The following is a 17,506-nucleotide window of genomic DNA, read 5'->3' as shown; positions in this document are numbered from 1 at the left end:
ACAAATAATAATCAAAATCTGGATAAGTAAAACTGAATCTGCACGAGGTCAGTGGCAACTTTACCTTTAATCTACCAACAAGCTCTTGCTTGTAATATAATATAATTATGTAAGTTCTATTGCAAATTTTTTAACCTTTTCTAAATCATAATCATAAATTACAAATGAATTTTGGTTTATATTGTCAAAACCTTGCAGACGTCACCTCAGTGGCCTCTGTCAGAGGCAGCAGCCTGCAGCAGGAGTCAATGGAGCTCTGTGGCGCCCTCTGCCTGAGCTCTGCTCAAACTGCACAGCCCAACAAAGCCACAGCAGGAAAAGCACAGGTGGAGATTAAAAAGAAAAGAAGACAAAAACAACGACAGTTTAATTCAGTCGAATTGTTTCAGTTTCAATTAACTGCAGTCGAAAAGTCACAATCAGCTCCAGTCCCCTCAACAAAAACTTCACATGGTCAAAGTTGAAGGGGGATTCATCATATTTTTAACACGAGGACAATGAATCCTCCTTTAACCACAGCAACAATTAGAATTAAATGTTCCAATATGAAGTGAGAGAAAACCCAAACAGAGAAAGTGGAGACATTAAAATAAATCTTAATTAGCAACACCCTGCAGCCCAAGAAAAAAGAATCAGAATTCAGACAACAATTTCATCAATGAGATCTGCAAATAGTGTTTCCAGAGACACAAAAGAGAAATGGACCCAGCTAAAGGCTAAAGGAGATTTTAGCTCTTAGGACCAACGTAGATGAGACAGGAAGCAGTGAAGCTTCGTTCCCCGGCTTGTTTCAGTTTCAACCTTTGACCTTGGCTCCATGACCTGTGCTTCTCCTGCTCCGACCAATCAGAGCGTCTACTGAGAAAAGTCCTGAGGATGTGGTTGTTCTTAATGCAGTATCTGTGCACTCACACCTCTCCCACTGTATAAACTGTGTTTAAGTATTTTCATTGGTCCTCGTCCTCCCTGAGGCACCAGGTTGTAAAAAGACTGAGGCGTTTTGTTTTTGCAGCTCATGTAAATTTATTTGTTATTTTTCATTAAAATATACACTCGGGACGACGGGTATCTAAATCCTTTAGTTACAGAAAGAGATCATATGTACACAGGTGCATCTGATTGTACAACAGGAAACTCAGGAATCAAACATTTATATATATCATCAACAGGAGAGTGACTTTTCCTCCCTCGTCTCCCACGTCCGGGATCCTTCGTCCTCCACAGTCCAACGAGACAAACGTCCTCCTCTCTGGACGTTTTCACCTTCATCTTTAAAGCCTCAGACGCGTTTCAGAACATTTCAGTATCATCAAAGGAACCAGGAAGATTAGAAACTTTAGTACGAGCTTTTTAATGATGCTGCCTCGTCTCCTCGATAACGAGTGGAGGAGGTGAAGAAGAGGCAAAGAGCAAGTGTTGGATTAAATGTAATCTGTTCTCTGTGCTGCCAATAACAGGATGTGATCCTGATGTAGTGAAACCACATCATTAAAGGTGCAGAGCTGCGACGTCCAGCTCAGGACCACGGGAAAATCTCTGAGCCCCAAACAACATGGACGCAAGTAAAGCTCAGAGCCTCCTGATGAATCGTCTGTGAAATCAGACTCAAACTAAAGTGCATGATGTCGTCTGATAGGTGACAACATGAACCTGTCAATAGCTTTAACACACCGGAAAAAAGTTGTTTTTCAATATTTTGTATATTAAAGATCATTTTCTTTAAAAACATTTAGATTTTATTAACATTGCCAAACCTTTGTAAATGATATGTTGGCTTACTCACTTTCAGACCTTCAGGTTGCAACTGTGTTTTAGAACAAAAGAAAAAATATTTAATGTTTAGCAAAAGACATTTTTAAATTTTATTTTACTATTATTTAATATTTTGTATTAAAGCTGCTCAAGACAGGAAAGTTCACCCAGACAACATCATACGACAATGTGCTCTCATCTTCACCGGCCTCCATGTTATTTCATCTTAGAGATTTGCACACGGATCAGGAGCTGGAGGTTGGAGCTGCTGAATTAGACATTACAGAGTCTCACTGCTGCTCCAGGCTCCGCCCCCCGAAGGCGACACTTTGACACTGATGATTTTGCATTAAATTTAAGCCTCATGGTTAGAATATGTCCTTCGCTCAGTCTCACTCTGACAATGATCTGCAATGAACACAGGTCTGACGTGCTGCGATGTTACCAATGACACGACTGACTCCATCGGCATCAGTAACAGGTATCGAAATCTGGTCCTGTGCGGTGACGGAGGAACCAGGAGGCTCACTGCTCCACACTGAACAGCTCATCACTCTGTGTCCTTTAAACTAATAAATATTCAACGTCCACGTTAGTTCACATGCACAGGCTTCGTCCCAGATTCATCTCGCTCAGTCCAATCAAAGCTCCGCTGTGGTCGGTCTCATTCCAAACAGAAACATCAACACGTGTGACTTTAATTCACAGATTTTCCAGCATTTTAACACACACGTCACCAACACAGAGGAAACAGAGTTTAGTTAAGTTTGGACTCACAGGAGTCAAACTACAGTTGGAGTTGGATTAGCAGCTAATTTAAAATTGTGGGCAAGTACCAACAACGACAGTTCAAGAAGAATTTCATGGATTAAAATGTGTTTTGAAATCAAGCTCTTCTGATAGATATTATTCCTTTAAATCTGAACTAACACAATCCCATTAATGACACTGAGCAGTTTGTTAGGTAAAAATGAGAGAAGCCTGGAGATGACACGACAACGTTCAATGGCCTCACATCAGACTTTTACATCTAAGGTGTTTTCACTTTTTCAAAACTCAAATCCTCAAAAACCTGAAGCTTCTCCCATATTTAAAGCTGCTGTAAAGCTACAGAGGAAACATGTTGGATTCTGTCTGAGTGACTGGAGGCCGCCGTGCGTCCGAGCTGCTAATGACAGTGTGGACAGTGCCACAGAAACACCTGTTCAAAGACAAAACAGTCCAGCAGCAGCAGTTCAATCGTTTACTCCCTGGAGAAGATTTTCAGCTTCCTGCTCAATCAGAGCTGATCTCTGGTTCTTCATTTTCTCAACCGCTGAAAGACCATATTCCTGCGCACGCACACACACACACACACACACACACACACACACACACACATAAACCTACAGCTGAACTGTATCAAGCTGCAGCCACAGGCCGCCTTAGCAAACACAGGAAGTGAATGTTAAACTTATGTTAACAGATTGTTTTGTCTTTTTATAAAAAGTGGTTGAAACAGGTGTTTCTGTGGCTCCGCCCACAGCAGCTCATGACTCTGCTCCAACACACTGACCGTACCTGACGACCTCACACATCCTGATGTCTCATAACAACATCACTTTAAACTCAAAGGCTGCAGTGGAAGAATCAGCTCCCAATGACACAGAGAGGCTTACATGCAGGTTGAGAACACTGAATAAATAAACGTAAAGACAGACAAGTCAACAGACAGACAGGTAAACTGGCAGACAGACTCCTCCCCCCTTCAACCAGCTGACAGTGAGAGAATCTGACCTTCGTTGCATAAGGTTAAAAAATAGACTTTGTGTTCCTGTGCGGAGTCTCTGTGTTGATCAGTTTGTTCTGGTCTCTCTAGCGAACACAGACAGAGAACAGGAAACATCCCCCCCGTGTGGGGAGGAGGGGATAGTGCAATTGGAACCAAGAGGGCTGGACGGACAACGACACAAGATTCCTCCTGTGCGGTGGGAGAGAGGGCGGCGACCCTTCAAGGTTGTGTGTGGGTTCTTCTGAGAGATTCTCTAAGAGGAAGTGATGTTGCTTTAAAATAAAAAGGGGAGGAGACAAAGCTCAGACCCAGGAGCCAATCAGACATGTCACCTTCAGACAATGGACAAGCGGAGGGACGATGAGCGCCAATCACCCGGCAAGCCTCGCGCGAGGCAAAGTTTTTCTCAAGACTCCAGGACAGGTGCACTTCATCTTTGCTGCAGTGTGTGTGGTACCTGCGGAGGGGGCGGAGCTACTTGCAGACGGCCTGGTTCACAATGTGCTTGGTGTTGAGTCTTTTGCAGCTGGGCGTGTCGTTGCACCAACACATGCAGAGAGGGGTTACTTGCAGATGGCCTCCAGGGCGTCCAGGGTGCGTTTGATGTCGCGGATCTGTGCGGCGAGGGTGTGGATGGGCTGCATGGATCGGTCCAGCTCCTCGCAGCGAGCCATCAGCGTGTACATGCCCTGTCGCACACAACAGAACAAACAGCGTCTCAATGATATCGTCACAACATGAGGGAGAGTCACAGTTTCACTAGAGATCAAGTGTGTGGACAGAAAACAGAGTTGATGCGCAGCGTCCATCACATGCTCACTTTTTCTGAAGCATAGTTCCTATACTCATTAGTATATAAACACAATTATAAATGTTTACAGTCTGAACAGGTTAAATACCATTTTTTTGTCTGTCAGGTTTTTATCTAAAAATCTAAAATCTGTTGAAAAAGTTTTAATTCACTGGTGACAGTTTTGAAGAGAGACTTTCACATGTTTTAACACACGTAAACAAGGTTTGATTGTTTAAAAGGCTTTTACACAGGATGAGAGGAGACCGGTGACGTCTGTGTGTGAACTACATTAAAGCCACTGAGAAACTGAAATTGTGAATTAAACACAACTGGCCAACAATTTATTAATGGTGTCGTCTCGGGCTCAGTGTTTAGTCTAACCACAACAACAGCATGGCTGCCAGCGCAAATGAAGCATTTGTTCCCAAAAAACAGTCACAGTCCTGCCAGCTGTCTGGAATGAGTTGAGTTTTGTGGTGTCAGACCTCGAACACACCACGGTCCGCTGCAAAGTTTGTCCAAAGGCTGTTGATACTAAAAGCAGCAGCAGAACTAATTTATTTCAACTCAATTTCTCTCAAACAGAGGCAGCAGCCGAGAGGGAGAAATGTGTCTCACTCCAGGATGCACAAGAGACGCTACAGCGCACAAACAGTCGCTGAACAGCAGCCAACACTAGTGGAGTAATTCTCCCACTGCACCTCGACAACAAAGACAACAAAAGGACATGATGGAAAACTATAACCATTGCAGTCGTGCTTCATATCGCTAAAGATATGGTGGCCACATAAACTGTGGAAAAGTAACAACTCACCCTGAAACTACATAGTGCACTTAGAGTTTGCACTTTAACCACAGAAGGGGAAATTCGGTTTTCTGTTTTATTGATAAGTAAAAGCAAAACTTGTATTGAGTCACGTCTTTGTCATTTTTAATTTTATTTTCGAAGAAAAAGAAAAACCAATTGAAATAGTAAAACGAGTTTGATGTGATAAAAAACCTGAAATTGTATTTTGAGACCATATCACCAAGATGTAGTGTCATCAATGAAGCCAGTAACAGACAACACAGAGAATTCAGTTTCTATTGTGCCAGGAACTGAAAACACACACACACACACACACACACGCACACACACAGTGTCACCTTTATGCTCATGTCCACCGACTCCCCCAGGCTGTCCACTGAGTCTCTGTACGTCTGGATGTAGCCAACGCTCAGAGCCGTCATCTGGATCGACAGACACAACACGTGAGTATGAGAGTGACAGCAACGTAATCATGTTATGTGTGTGTATAATGAATGAATGAAATTGTTTATTTCGGTCACACAACACCAATATCACAATCAACCATTTTGCGTGAACAATTTAGCCAGCAGCACATATTATACACAATTGCAACCATACATTTCACACACACACAAAAAAGAAAATATCATATGGTGACCGAAAAGGGAATAGGCTAAAGCCCAAGGCTTATATTTTCCTATCCTTTAAACTCTATGGAATAATACACACACACACACACACACACACCCCAGTGTGTCTCATGACCCCGCTGATGTGAGGACTCACGTTCTGGATGGTTCCGTTCAGGCTCCTCATCATCATCTCCACGCTGTGCGCCACCTCCTGTGTGTGTCTCTGTAAGTCCACGAGGACAGCGGGGTCAATCGGCGGGATGTCAGCCGGTCTCCGTGACAACCCCCGACTCCGGTAGATGGGACCCGAACAGTCCGCTGGTTGGAAAGCAACAGTGAGAAGATGTTCAACAACAGAGCAGCAACTGATGCTCCTACTGATCACTGTTACACTGAGGTTCCTGAGTGAAAGACGACCTGGCGACCCGCCTCATTAAAACACCAGCAGCAGCTAATTCAATCATATGGAGATGTGGATGAAGACAGAGACAGACATGGAGATGAAAACAGAGATCACATGATGAATATTAATTAAAGATGTCTTCCGGTGATGTCACAGTGCGATGTGTGGATGAGAGAGCAGCACGTTTGTGTAGTTTCCCCGTTTGAAGGACATTTCCTCTCAACGCTCAGACTGAACCACAGCTCAATGGAAACAACAATGAGGAACAGAAAGAGGATCGGTCTGACGCCAGACGATTTCGGTCAGCTGATCCACATTCAGATGTTTGTGTTGCTGCAGCTGCTGTTTGTGTTTGTGCTGCGTAAATGAATGTTACAGAGAAAACCAGTGAGACTCTGTCTTCTTAACACAGACACTGTGTGTTTGGGTTCCAACCTGCTGCACAACTAACCATCTTACAAATGTGTTTGTGTTAACTGTGATTGTGTTTTCATACAGTCTCCTCATTCTACCAGAACTCAAGAGCACACACACACACACACACACAGACACAGACACACACCGTGGCTCTCAGACCAGACCTCTGATCAGCCATTGAGTGATTACTGTGATTCACGTCATCAGTCCATCATAAACCAACACCAACAACAATTCATCTGCTTAATCCAATTCATTGATTCTCCATTACTTCCTGAGGTTGGGACATGACCGGAGCTCTATGTGGATGATGATAAGTGGTGGCTGATGGGAAGTCTGAGCCTCCACAGGGACATGGACACAGTCAGACTTCGCAGCTGCAGCAGAGAATACAGACAGACTGCTCCTTTCTCAGACTCTCCGGACCTCAAATAAAAAACATGAAGCCCACCTCCTCTGAACCATCTCTGTGGTCGACTTCATTTATCTATTAATAATCTCATTCCCACTGACTGGATTCTGAGTTTCAGTGGTAACAGACGTCACTTCCTGTGTGAAAATAACACCTTGTGAACTTTACTCACAGTCGCTGCAGTCCAGACTGGGCTTGGAGCTCATCTTGATCTTCTGCTCCAGGTTTTTGGCGACGAAGTTGGTCAGGTCTCCTTCGTGGCTGACCGTCCCCTCCAGCTCCAGAGCCGAGGAGATTGTGGCCCGTCGACCCTCTGACTGGCCACTTCTGCCCCCTCCCCGGGCCCCAGCTGCATAACGAAATATAAAACACGCAATAAATATCTGTTCTGTTCTTTAATTGTTTCACTGCATGAAGCTTCAAATGAGAGGACAGAAGACAGCCTGAGATCTACCTCCACACGCTTGGCTTATTTCATCCAGGCTCTTGCTGTCCTGCATCCCCCGCACGTTGCGTACCCATACCTGGGCCATGACATGGGGGGGACAGGGGGCGTCATCGGAGGGAAGAAGAGGAGGTGGGGGAGAAGAGGAGGAGGTGCTCGGACCGGGGGCCGAGGACGAGTAATGTCGTGAAGGCTGAAGAGTGGATAAAGAAGACAAAGTGAAAAAGAAGAAGTTAAAAACATCACACAAACAAATCACGATGAACCAACACATTCTGACCCCGCCCCTCCTCTGTGATCGACAGCCGCGGCAGGACGCAGCGTTTCAACCGGCTGTGGTTCTTCCTCCTCTGGCTTTACCTCAGATGACGCTCCTCATGTCTGTTGACTACATAATCAAGATGAACTGTCCTGTTCACTCACCTCCCTCTGCATCCTCCCTCCTCCGTACTGACTCCTCCACTTGTTTTCAGTCTTCTCTGCGTCCTCCTCATCCTGTTTCTCCTTCTCTCCATCCTCCTCGTCCTCGTCCTCCTCGTCCTCCTCCCTGCTGTCGCTGGCTCCGCCCATAGTCTCTGCTTCTGCACGCTGTCTGGCTGCGAGGGCGTGGCCTGCGCGCTGAGATGAGTCTTTGGTGTGTGCTGAGCCCCACAGCAGAGTTGCATCTTGAGGCTCAGCAGCGTAGGCGGCCTCAGTAACGTCTCTGATGATGGATCCTGATTCTGAGTTTCCTGCACACATGGCGCCGGGGAGGGAGGCGTCTGTGTTCCACGGCGTGTGCAATGATAAATGAGACGTTCTCTCGTTAATGGCCATCTCTGCATCCAGGCGACCTTCACCGTCATGAACTCTGTTTACCACGTCTACGTGGTTCTCTGTGTGTCTGAGGGAGCCGTCCACCGATGCCTCCCCAGGAAAGGGCGCTCTGCTCCCCCCACATTTGACATGAGGGCCGTTCTCTGACACAACAGGTATCACAACCCCGTTTGCCGTTTCTGGCACTTCTGTGCCAATCACAGGGGAGAGACTCATCCCTCCGCCTGCTGGTGGAGAGACAGAGAGAAGACGTTAGAGGACGAGCTTCTGATTCTTTACCTGATTTAATCTGTAACTCAGGGGGAGTTTGACCAGGTTCCTCTGCAGAGGAGACAGAGATCATATAAGTCTCATCCAGAAACAGTCCCTGAGTACCAAGACACAGCTTCTATCAGAGCTTCTTTATTCTCCATTGTAGGTGTAGCCGTTAATCTGGCCCGCTGCGTTGTGTTTGGTACGGACTGCCCCAGGTGGGGTTCAACCGACGATACAAACCGTTTTGCCAAGATATCAATGATCGCTTGGCAGTCAGGTCTGCACGTCCTTTAAGGGTGAGGGCATAAGGGCAACGCAATATTTTGATTATATGTTCAGATACTAGTTATTTTTACTTCATTTTCACTCCATATAAAATATAAAACATACAATGTGACATCCTGTTGGGTCTTATAACAAATAAACATGCCCCTTTACATCTTGAGAAAAGTGACTTGTTGTCCAGAACATCTCTGTAGCACCACAACATTTACAGTGCTGACAATGCAAAAAGAAATGCTGTGATATATTTAACCTGTATGAAAAAACTGCAGCTCCTGGATATTGCCTTTGCCTTTCAATTACATGCCGATTATCATCATAGCCATGTAAATATCTTGGTTTGGAGAATATAAACAAATGTGAACCTGTTTTCCTCAGTGCATCAATGTACAACTAACAACATTTAACCTCAGTGAAATATAGACTGACAAAACATAAACCAGTAATTATGGTACACAAGATATTTCTAATTTCAAGGTGCAGAAACACAGTGACAAAAATACAAACAACAACAACAAACCTTAAAACTTAACTTGGCCATCAAACAGTCATACACACTAATAGTTTGACTCCTGAAGCTTCAGGCTGTGATGATGAGCACCAACACTTTGTTGCTGCAGGTTTGAACCCTCAGTCTGGTTTGTTGACGGGAAGCTCGACGTTTAGGCCTACTCTTTAGAGGCCTTTGGGACCTGTTATTTACTTCCAGTCTGTTGAATCATGTGTGGATCCACCGTTTCTCTGATCAATAACACAACACATACTCTCAATCATGTGAAATGACGTAATTACAGACTGCTTAGCTTAGCCTAGCACCAGCTAGCTGTGAGCTAGCCTGGTATTAGCAGCTCTGGCATTCATTCTCCAGACTTTAGACTAATAATGCATCTGAAAGGTGAACAGACCCCATATCACTGATTTAAAGACAACCAGGGAGGCAGAGGCCGCGGAACAGCCGCCTGTCAGCGGGCAGGAGGCGGCCGAGCTGCGGTCTGTAGCCGCCTTGCTAACCCGCTGTCAGCGGTGACAGCGGCGGACTGATGGCAGCGCCGCCGGGCCTGGGAACCGCAGCTCGGCTGTATCAGTCCGACGGTGACTCACGACTACAAGTCTCTAGTGTGAACTGTTGTGTAAATGTGTTGTTAGTGACTCACAACAGTCGGACAGAGCACAGTGTGAAGAAGACAACAACACTCACCGGAGCAGTTCCTATCCTGAAGATGTAAGCAACAACCGAGTCCCACCTGGAAATCCGTCCCCTCACATCCCAACACAATAGTTCCGTCTGACAAAAACAAAGGCCCGTACTAAGACAAGATAAGGTTTCAAAATACTCAAAACTGTAATGAAAAATGTTTAATAAATAAATAAATAATAGTAATAATAAAAATACAAGATAATTATGTGTTGTGTATGTGTATATGATATGAATATAAGAAAATTTGTATTTTAGCAATGTATTTCCTCCCTGACTCACAAGCATGGATCTATTATAAGAATATCCATGCTCACAAGCCGTTGCTGTTCATTTGTATAAAGAAGCAAACAGTGTTTGTAGGCTACAGTAAACAACGTAACGTGGTTGTCTGCATTTGGCCCCATTGTTTCTATTGAGCAGATGACTTTATTTCTGTTCACATGACCAGGCTTCGTCCTGCTGTCCTGTCCAGCAGGTGGAGACAAAGTCCACAGCATCTCAAACTGTGTAACGTTCACAGGAACATTGTGATGTATAGAGAATTGGCCCAGGTGAGGAGACACATGGGCAACAAGGTTCAGCATCCCAGGTGAGGCTCTCTGGTCTTTCTGTGTTTTTACAAAAACACCAGCTGTTTCCTATAACTTCTACTCACTAAACCTGACAGTCAGTGTGTCCTGCTTTGACTTTGTGCGTATGGGAGCTCTTATTGTGTGGCAGTGACCTTAGTAGTCAGAAAAGGAAGCAGAAGCAGGGCTTTAACCACTGACACACTGAGCAGTAAATGTGACTAAACTATTTCTGACTTCAAAGACACAAAGATATGATTAGGCTACTACTGAGGAGATTTATTGAGGGGATCATAGTAGCTACTAGATCAGTCAGGGCACATTCAGTGTTTCCTGTGTGTCTTAATCAGCTTCTTCTGCTGCCTCTAAACCTTTGATATATTTGAAAAATGTGTTTGACATATTCAGACTGATGGTGAAACGTCTGGAGGATTAAATGAGGACCTGGTTTGGCCTGTTTGTGCCTCCCCAGATGAAGCTGTGCTGGTGTCAAACCCTCCACTGAGGTCAGAAATGACAAACACTGGTGCAGAGAGGCAGCAAGGAATCAAACCACACAGTCACCACAACTGAAGATCTCGTAAAGTTTCTAATCAACCTCATACGTCCAGGCAGCTGCTCTGCTTCAGCCGTTTCATCCCATTTGTTGCTTTGTTCCTCTCATGCAAACATCAAAGTCTGAGACCTTCACCTAAAGACAATTAGATTCCTGAAATAAACCAATAGTTTCCAGAGTTTTGCTCGATAACCACCGCAACCATTAGCAGGTTTTATTTCGGTTTTGAGGAGGTTCCTGTCAGAGAGAAGATATTTTAACAGACAAGCAGCAGCAGCCACAATAAAGGAATCCACAGCAAACTCAAAGCACGTGTCTTTATTTATTCACATTTGGTTTTCCACAGTAAAAGCTGCACACTGCATGTTGCACACTGGCAACCAACAGGACAGGACAGGCCCATAAATCACTGTTTATTAATTACATTCAGTTCGGGGGCAGAGGAGCGTGTCCTTCAGAGGACCTGATCTGACCCCCCCTCCACTCCTCCTCCTCCTCATTCTGCTCCTCACTAACCAACAGCGTCTTCAGTCAGGGAAGAAAGTGCGGGAGAAGAGAGGAAATGCAGCATAAATGCATGCCTGCTGCCTTCCTGATGCATGCCCTGATGCATCTCAGACAAGGACGAATCAGGACGTTGATGAATGGTTGAAGAAGCAGGAAAAATGGATGATGATAGCGTATGTGGATGGTGTTTTTAGTGGTCCAAAGTTGTAAACAAATGCCATGTGAATGTGTGTAACTGTGCTCATGCATGTTAGATCCAGCTACACTGATGTTGTTCTCAGTCCACTTCTCTGTGAGATGCATTTTAATGACAGGTGTAAACAGACTCTGTAATTTCTCTGCAGTTTATCTACTTCTGACCCCTTTTCTCCCATCCCACCTGTGCCCCCCACCAGAAAATACTCTAGACCCAACCCTGCTGGCCACCAAAATCTAACCGCTTCGTCCTTGAGGCCAAGTGAAGAAACCTTCACTATGATGTAGAAACCAAATCTGTAGAAGTTCTGTCCAGTGTCCAGGTGCTGCACAAGGCCAAAACAGTGTTTTGTGGGGGTCAACTTTACTTTGACCTTTGACCTTTGACCTTTGACCTTTGACCATCAAAATCTAATCAGTCCGTCCTCAGGTCCTGGTAAATTTTTGTGACAAAGGTGAAGAGGTTCTGTCAAGGTGATCAGCAGAGGAATAGAAATGGAGGAGGACTGTAAAGTAAACTCCCAATATGAACACATCATCACACATCATCATGGAAAACTATGTGTAGCTGGCGTCCAACCAGTGTTGTGCATGAGCACGTTTATGTTTCTTGTCGACCGTGAATTAAAGGGGAATTGCCGTTTTTTAGAATCTGGACCTTATTTGTAGCATAAAATACGATCATTTACTCACCCAGATAACTTTGGTGTCATTACAAGTCGTTCAGACGAAATTTGATCCAGCCGAGAGCCGCGTAGGCTATATCCGTATAATGCGAGTCTACAGGGCAGCGGAATGCAGCCTCTAAATAACACATTATCTGCCACGAAACTCGTTCATTTTACCAATATTTTGTTACTGTATGATACACTAGTGCTATTCCCCTCTGAGTCCGGGGTTACCTGTTATCAACATCCAAGGTCTGTAGGTTGACCTACTAACCTCGGATGATATCGTTTCTGCGTGTTTCCGACTTCTCAGAACAAAATGAGCAGCTGGACGAAGTTCAGCTTCCACAGGCTTCCTCTCCGCAGCCTGGACTCACTAAAGCTCTGGCTAGTTGAGATAAAATGGACCCGAATGCTGTGGAATCATTATTATCAGAATGAGCCGGGCAGCGGTCGGAGATGACATCATCCAGGTCAGAGGTTAGTAGGTCAACCTACAGACCCCGAATGTTGATAACAGGTAATCCCGGACTCAGAGGGGAATAGCACTAGTGTATCATAACAAAATATTGGTGAAATGAAGGAGTTTCGCTGCAGATAATGTGTTATTTAGAGGCTGCATTCCGCTGCCCTGTAGACTCCATTATACGGATATACGCGGCTCTTGGCTGGATCTAATTTTGTCGGAACGACTTGTAATGACACCAAAGTTATCTGGGTGAGTAAATGATCGTATTTTATGCTAGAAATAAGGTCCAAATTGTAAAAAACGGCAATTCAGTTCACAAATGATTAATGCCAGTTTACAGCACGCCGCACGATATTTCCATGGACAGCATTAGAAAAAGAAAAGCATCCCATTTATTAAAAAAAACAACTTCATTTTTGGATTTGTAAGAGTATGTGTACTAGCTCGTTTTCATCTGTACTGCACAAACTGAACTTTGAAATCGTTCTTAGTGTGAACTGCCACAAAAACACTGACAACCGACTGCTGTGAGACAAAAACATAATCCTCTAATTTCCATTTCACCCACACACACACGTCTGCTTCACTGTAACTTCTCCAAACCTGGATCAAAGTAGACTGGACGGGATTAGACTGGATTAGATTTGAAGTTTTACTCTTGACTCCCAAAATCAACATTTAACTAAGAATAAAACTCCTGGATCAGTTTTGTGAAAATATTCTTGATGTTTACTTTTAAGGAATCTTCAGCATCAACGTCCACAGATCTTTATTTTCTGCACTGCTCCTCTGACAGAGGTAAAATAGGAAACCGGTGAAGTCTGGAGGAAACTTCAGTAGCTGTTTTTTTGCAGGTTGTCGGGAGCAATTTAGAAGAAATGTCTTGAACTCCAGTGGAGCAGCAGATCTGGTGGTCAGAGCAGCGGACATGAACAATTAGAGGCATCTGTGGAAATATGTGCACACTCAACATCTGTGGCGTCCGTCAACGTCCACAGGAATCAGAGAGAGACTCAGAGAAACCATGTGAGGCAGCTCACTGTAAAATTCAATCTTCAGCATGAGCAGACGGTTTTATCCAGCGTCACTGAGAGGGAAATTGTGGTGAGGCGCACAAACCTCTTATTACACCTAAAAAGCACTTTTATGTGCAAATGGTGAAAAAAAACCTTTCTGCTCGACTGAGCGGCGGGAAAGAAAAGGCAAAACTGGTGGATGAGTCATTATGTGTGGACAACGTCAAACGTGCCTCCTCCTCCTCCTCCTCCTCCTCCTGAGAGCTGGAGAAATGTTTTCTGCATTTTCCATCATCACTGCTGTGATTTCACAGAGGGAACAGACATGAAGCCATTCGAAGCCACAGTATAGTCGTTGTGATGAGTCGTCATCAAGCTGTTCCTCAGCTTCCTGTTTATTGAGATGGTGCCTGAGGCCTGTGACAACAACAACAACAACAACAACAACTCGGTTTTATCTTAAATCATTTTCGGATTGTGGTTTGAATCAACTCCTCTTCGTGTTCATCAGGTGCAGAAGCTGCGGATTAAACAGCTATAATACTGTACACAGTTCAATGACGTAATGCAACCTAATGTCAAGTGGTGTAAACAGTATTTTTTTTAAATAAAATTCTGACTATATACAGGAAAATAAATCTGGACTCAAATGTGGAATAATAATTATGTAATTCACTTTTGCAATGAAACACTATGTTTCTTGACACATTTTACATAAAATTTGTCGCACATTATTTAGAAGAAAAAGGGTGTTTTTAGGATAGCTCAGTATTGCCAAACTGCTTAGAATTTGAATACAGAAATCTATTTCAATTTAATGTTTTCAGAAGAAAGTATATTTATACTTAAATCCACTGTAGGCGGATAAATTATATAATATTTATTATTCTTTTGTGGTTATACCATTTGACATTTTCAGGGGCATTCAAATCTGATGCATGCTTTTTAAAAAATATTTTTTAAAGATATTACTGAATTGCTCATCTTGCCTACCCTTATTTGTCACTGGCCCACATACAACACTGAGGCCTTTTATGAAGACATGATGTCTCCACTTATTCACCCTGCTGCGTTCTTGAAACTGAGTCTGAGCTTAGGCACAAGTAAAATGACTTGAATAATATGTTCTTTGTAAGCAGCACAGCTCATGGTTAGATATCTTACTCGGTGCGTCAGTTATGTCTCTGAGAAAATGTTAGGCTACAGTTTTAAAAGGGCACAAGGGAAAAAATGTGATAAAACTAAAAACATCTTTGGACTGTTACTTAAAACACCTTAGGGTTTCTTTTCAAGTGTTACACTTAAGGTTTGGTTTTTCTTTAGTTGAGGGAGTTAGTTCTGTCATCCTGGGATGTTTTAATCTTCTTCATGTATGAACTCAGTAATGTTGCAGTAGCCTACAGACTGAGTAGTACTTAAAATTTTTTTTTTTTTGACTATCTCAGTGATTCCTGAGACAAGGGGAAGACCTTTAATAGTTAAGTGGATATTTAAGTAAACTTTAAGGATGAAAGGACAGGTTAAATATCTACAGTATAACTGTTTTACGGTTACAAACTAATTAGTATCAATGTAGGAATAATTCTTTGTAAATGATTAGTATTAACTGATGCTTAAAGCAGAAGTAAGCGGAATATTTGTGTTAATATAAGTCTTAAATAGTTATATCTTCCGACAGCAATCACTTACATAGAGTGTTTGGGTCCGAAACACGGGTCTGTCAGTCGCTCTGCTCTGCTGTAAGCCCAGGAGAAAACTTCTTGTATACCTTCTTGTATCCTACAAGCTTTATCCAATGAGGAGAGAGAACGGCATGAAGGGCTGTGTGTGCAGCCAAGGAATGCGCGTGAATGTGGTGACGTAGGGACGAGGACCAATAGATCCATGACGAGGGCGGGGGCTGCTAACTAACGAAGTTAGCCAAAACGACCGGATCGCTTACTTCTGCTTTAAGCATGTGGTTACTTATAAGTTTACTTCACTCATCAAGCAAACAGAACAATTACAGTAAAAGTCCCAGGTCACAATTTTATACCAAAATAATTTGTTTACCTGTCTTTTATTTGTATTTCCTCAACATACTGGCTGTAATTGTCTTTTTAGGTTTTTGTTAGTTTTAGATTCTTTTCATTTCTCTGTTGAGATTTTTCCATGAACAAATATTTCTTTCATCATGATGCAGCGTTCAATCAGTTTGGTTCTGACTCTCAGTGTTATAAAATCTCTGATCCTTTTAAGCTATAATGACTTTCTCTGTGTTTTCAGATTTTCTGATGAGCTCTACAAGAACTTTCTGACCTTGATGAGCAGATGAGCAGTTACAGTTTCCACTGCTCCGGGGCCAAATCGTCCATCAATCAGTTTGTGATGAAGCTGTGGAGCCTCGACGGGTAAACTGACACCGATCTGTCAGAAACACTGATTGTGTTTATTGAACTGAGGTTCAGGTGGTTACAGCAGGAGGCTTCGGAACCACGTGGTCACACGACACTGTGATAGTAAAGTCTACAATGAAATTACAGTATTCACTTTGAGGCTTTAAGAGGAAGGAAAGTCTCGTTCTTCACTAAACACACCACTGAGATCCTGGTTCAGTTCAGTGTGTGTTTCTGTGTTCTGTAAAATTTTTGCAGTTTCTATTGGTTAACTCAGATTCAAGTTCGTCTCAGCAGTAAAAACACACAAAGCCACAGCCGCTCATGCTTGACCAGAACCATCAGATTTGAGAACTTGCGTGCACACGAACACAACATGAATACACAAACAGCAGTAAACAGTTAGGCTCCTCGCTTCTTCGGGGGTTTGAAGCCAGCGAGGAGGTGAAATGAAGCTCGGCCTGTTGAGACGGTGACTGAATGTGGTTGTTGGCAGAGCCTAGTGGAGCTCTGTGCTGGACGGTGTGTTACTGTTCGACAGTGATGGACGTGTGCTTGATGAATAACTTGGCTGAAGTGGAATGAAGCCCTGAAACAGAAAGTCAGAGCTGTTTGCATGTGATGCGATGTTTAGTAAAGCTTTGAAAGTAAAGCTTGGCTCACCATAAACAACTTTGCCTGTTCTCTGAAACGTATTTACTGTAATCATAAAAATGCAGAATCTTGATTTAATAATTAGGACATGTACAGAAGTGTATGGGGCAGGTGGCCCAACTTACCCCAGAGCTACCATATTGACTTTATTACTCCCCAAAGCTAAAATGGTGCACTTTTACTTACTAACTGTAACTCATAGATAGCCTACCACAACTCATGTAGCCTATAAAACAAATATATTAGGGCTATTATCTCTTTTGGAGTTTTTCCTCAGTCGATGTGAGGGTCTAAGGACAGAGGATGTTGTTATGATGCCATGTACAAACTGTTTGTAAAAAACGGGCTATACTAATAGAATTGCCTTGCCTTGCCTGGTCTAAACACAATACTCATGAAACTTATGACTGACTGAATTTTTGGACATAAATGTCCGACCACTTTACTCATGAGGTTCTCACCTTCACAGACTCCATGAAATGATGCCGTCCTCCTAAAGATTTGGTCACATGCTCAATTTTCCTATGGTTT

General features: G+C 43.4%; 1 protein-coding gene across 2 annotated transcripts; it reads right to left on the bottom strand.

The window, feature by feature from the left end:
* Positions 1-998: 998 nt before the first annotated feature.
* borcs6 (BLOC-1 related complex subunit 6) lies at positions 999-10,033 on the bottom strand. Of its 2 annotated transcripts, none has more exons than XM_085781400.1 (7): positions 9,967-10,033; positions 7,839-8,458; positions 7,425-7,608; positions 7,143-7,319; positions 5,893-6,056; positions 5,463-5,546; positions 999-4,212 (listed from the first exon to the last, which is right to left on the bottom strand). In XM_085781400.1, exons 2-7 carry the CDS (start codon positions 8,445-8,447, stop codon positions 4,087-4,089), a joined length of 1,344 nt encoding a protein of 447 aa, XP_085637526.1. In that variant the 5' UTR covers positions 8,448-8,458; positions 9,967-10,033; the 3' UTR covers positions 999-4,086. The 2 variants fall into 2 exon arrangements, with proteins under 2 accessions (XP_085637526.1, XP_085637527.1); XM_085781401.1 differs by having other exon boundaries at positions 7,839-8,455; positions 9,967-10,017.
* Between the last annotated feature and the right edge of the window lie 7,473 nt (positions 10,034-17,506).

The sequence above is a fragment of the Trachurus japonicus genome, chromosome 7 (genome assembly GCF_045865225.1).
Source record: "Trachurus japonicus isolate A0001 chromosome 7, Traja_1.0".
NCBI classification, from domain to species: domain Eukaryota; kingdom Metazoa; phylum Chordata; class Actinopteri; order Carangiformes; family Carangidae; genus Trachurus; species Trachurus japonicus.
Note: the sequence above shows the minus strand (reverse complement) of the source record. Positions and strands in the feature narration are given on the sequence as shown.

What these genes read in the sequence shown, in the direction of transcription:
- borcs6 (XM_085781400.1), bottom strand. Translation starts at nt 8,447, where the DNA reads ATGAGTCTCTCCCCTGTGATTGGCACAGAAGTGCCAGAAACGGCAAAC. An exon ending in TGAACGGAACCATCCAGAAC is followed by an intron (nt 5,547 to 5,892) that starts GTGAGTCCTCAC and finishes CTGTCGATCCAG; the next exon opens with ATGACGGCTCTGAGCGTTGG. An exon ending in CGGTGGACATGAGCATAAAG is followed by an intron (nt 4,213 to 5,462) that starts GTGACACTGTGT and finishes TGTGTGCGACAG; the next exon opens with GGCATGTACACGCTGATGGC.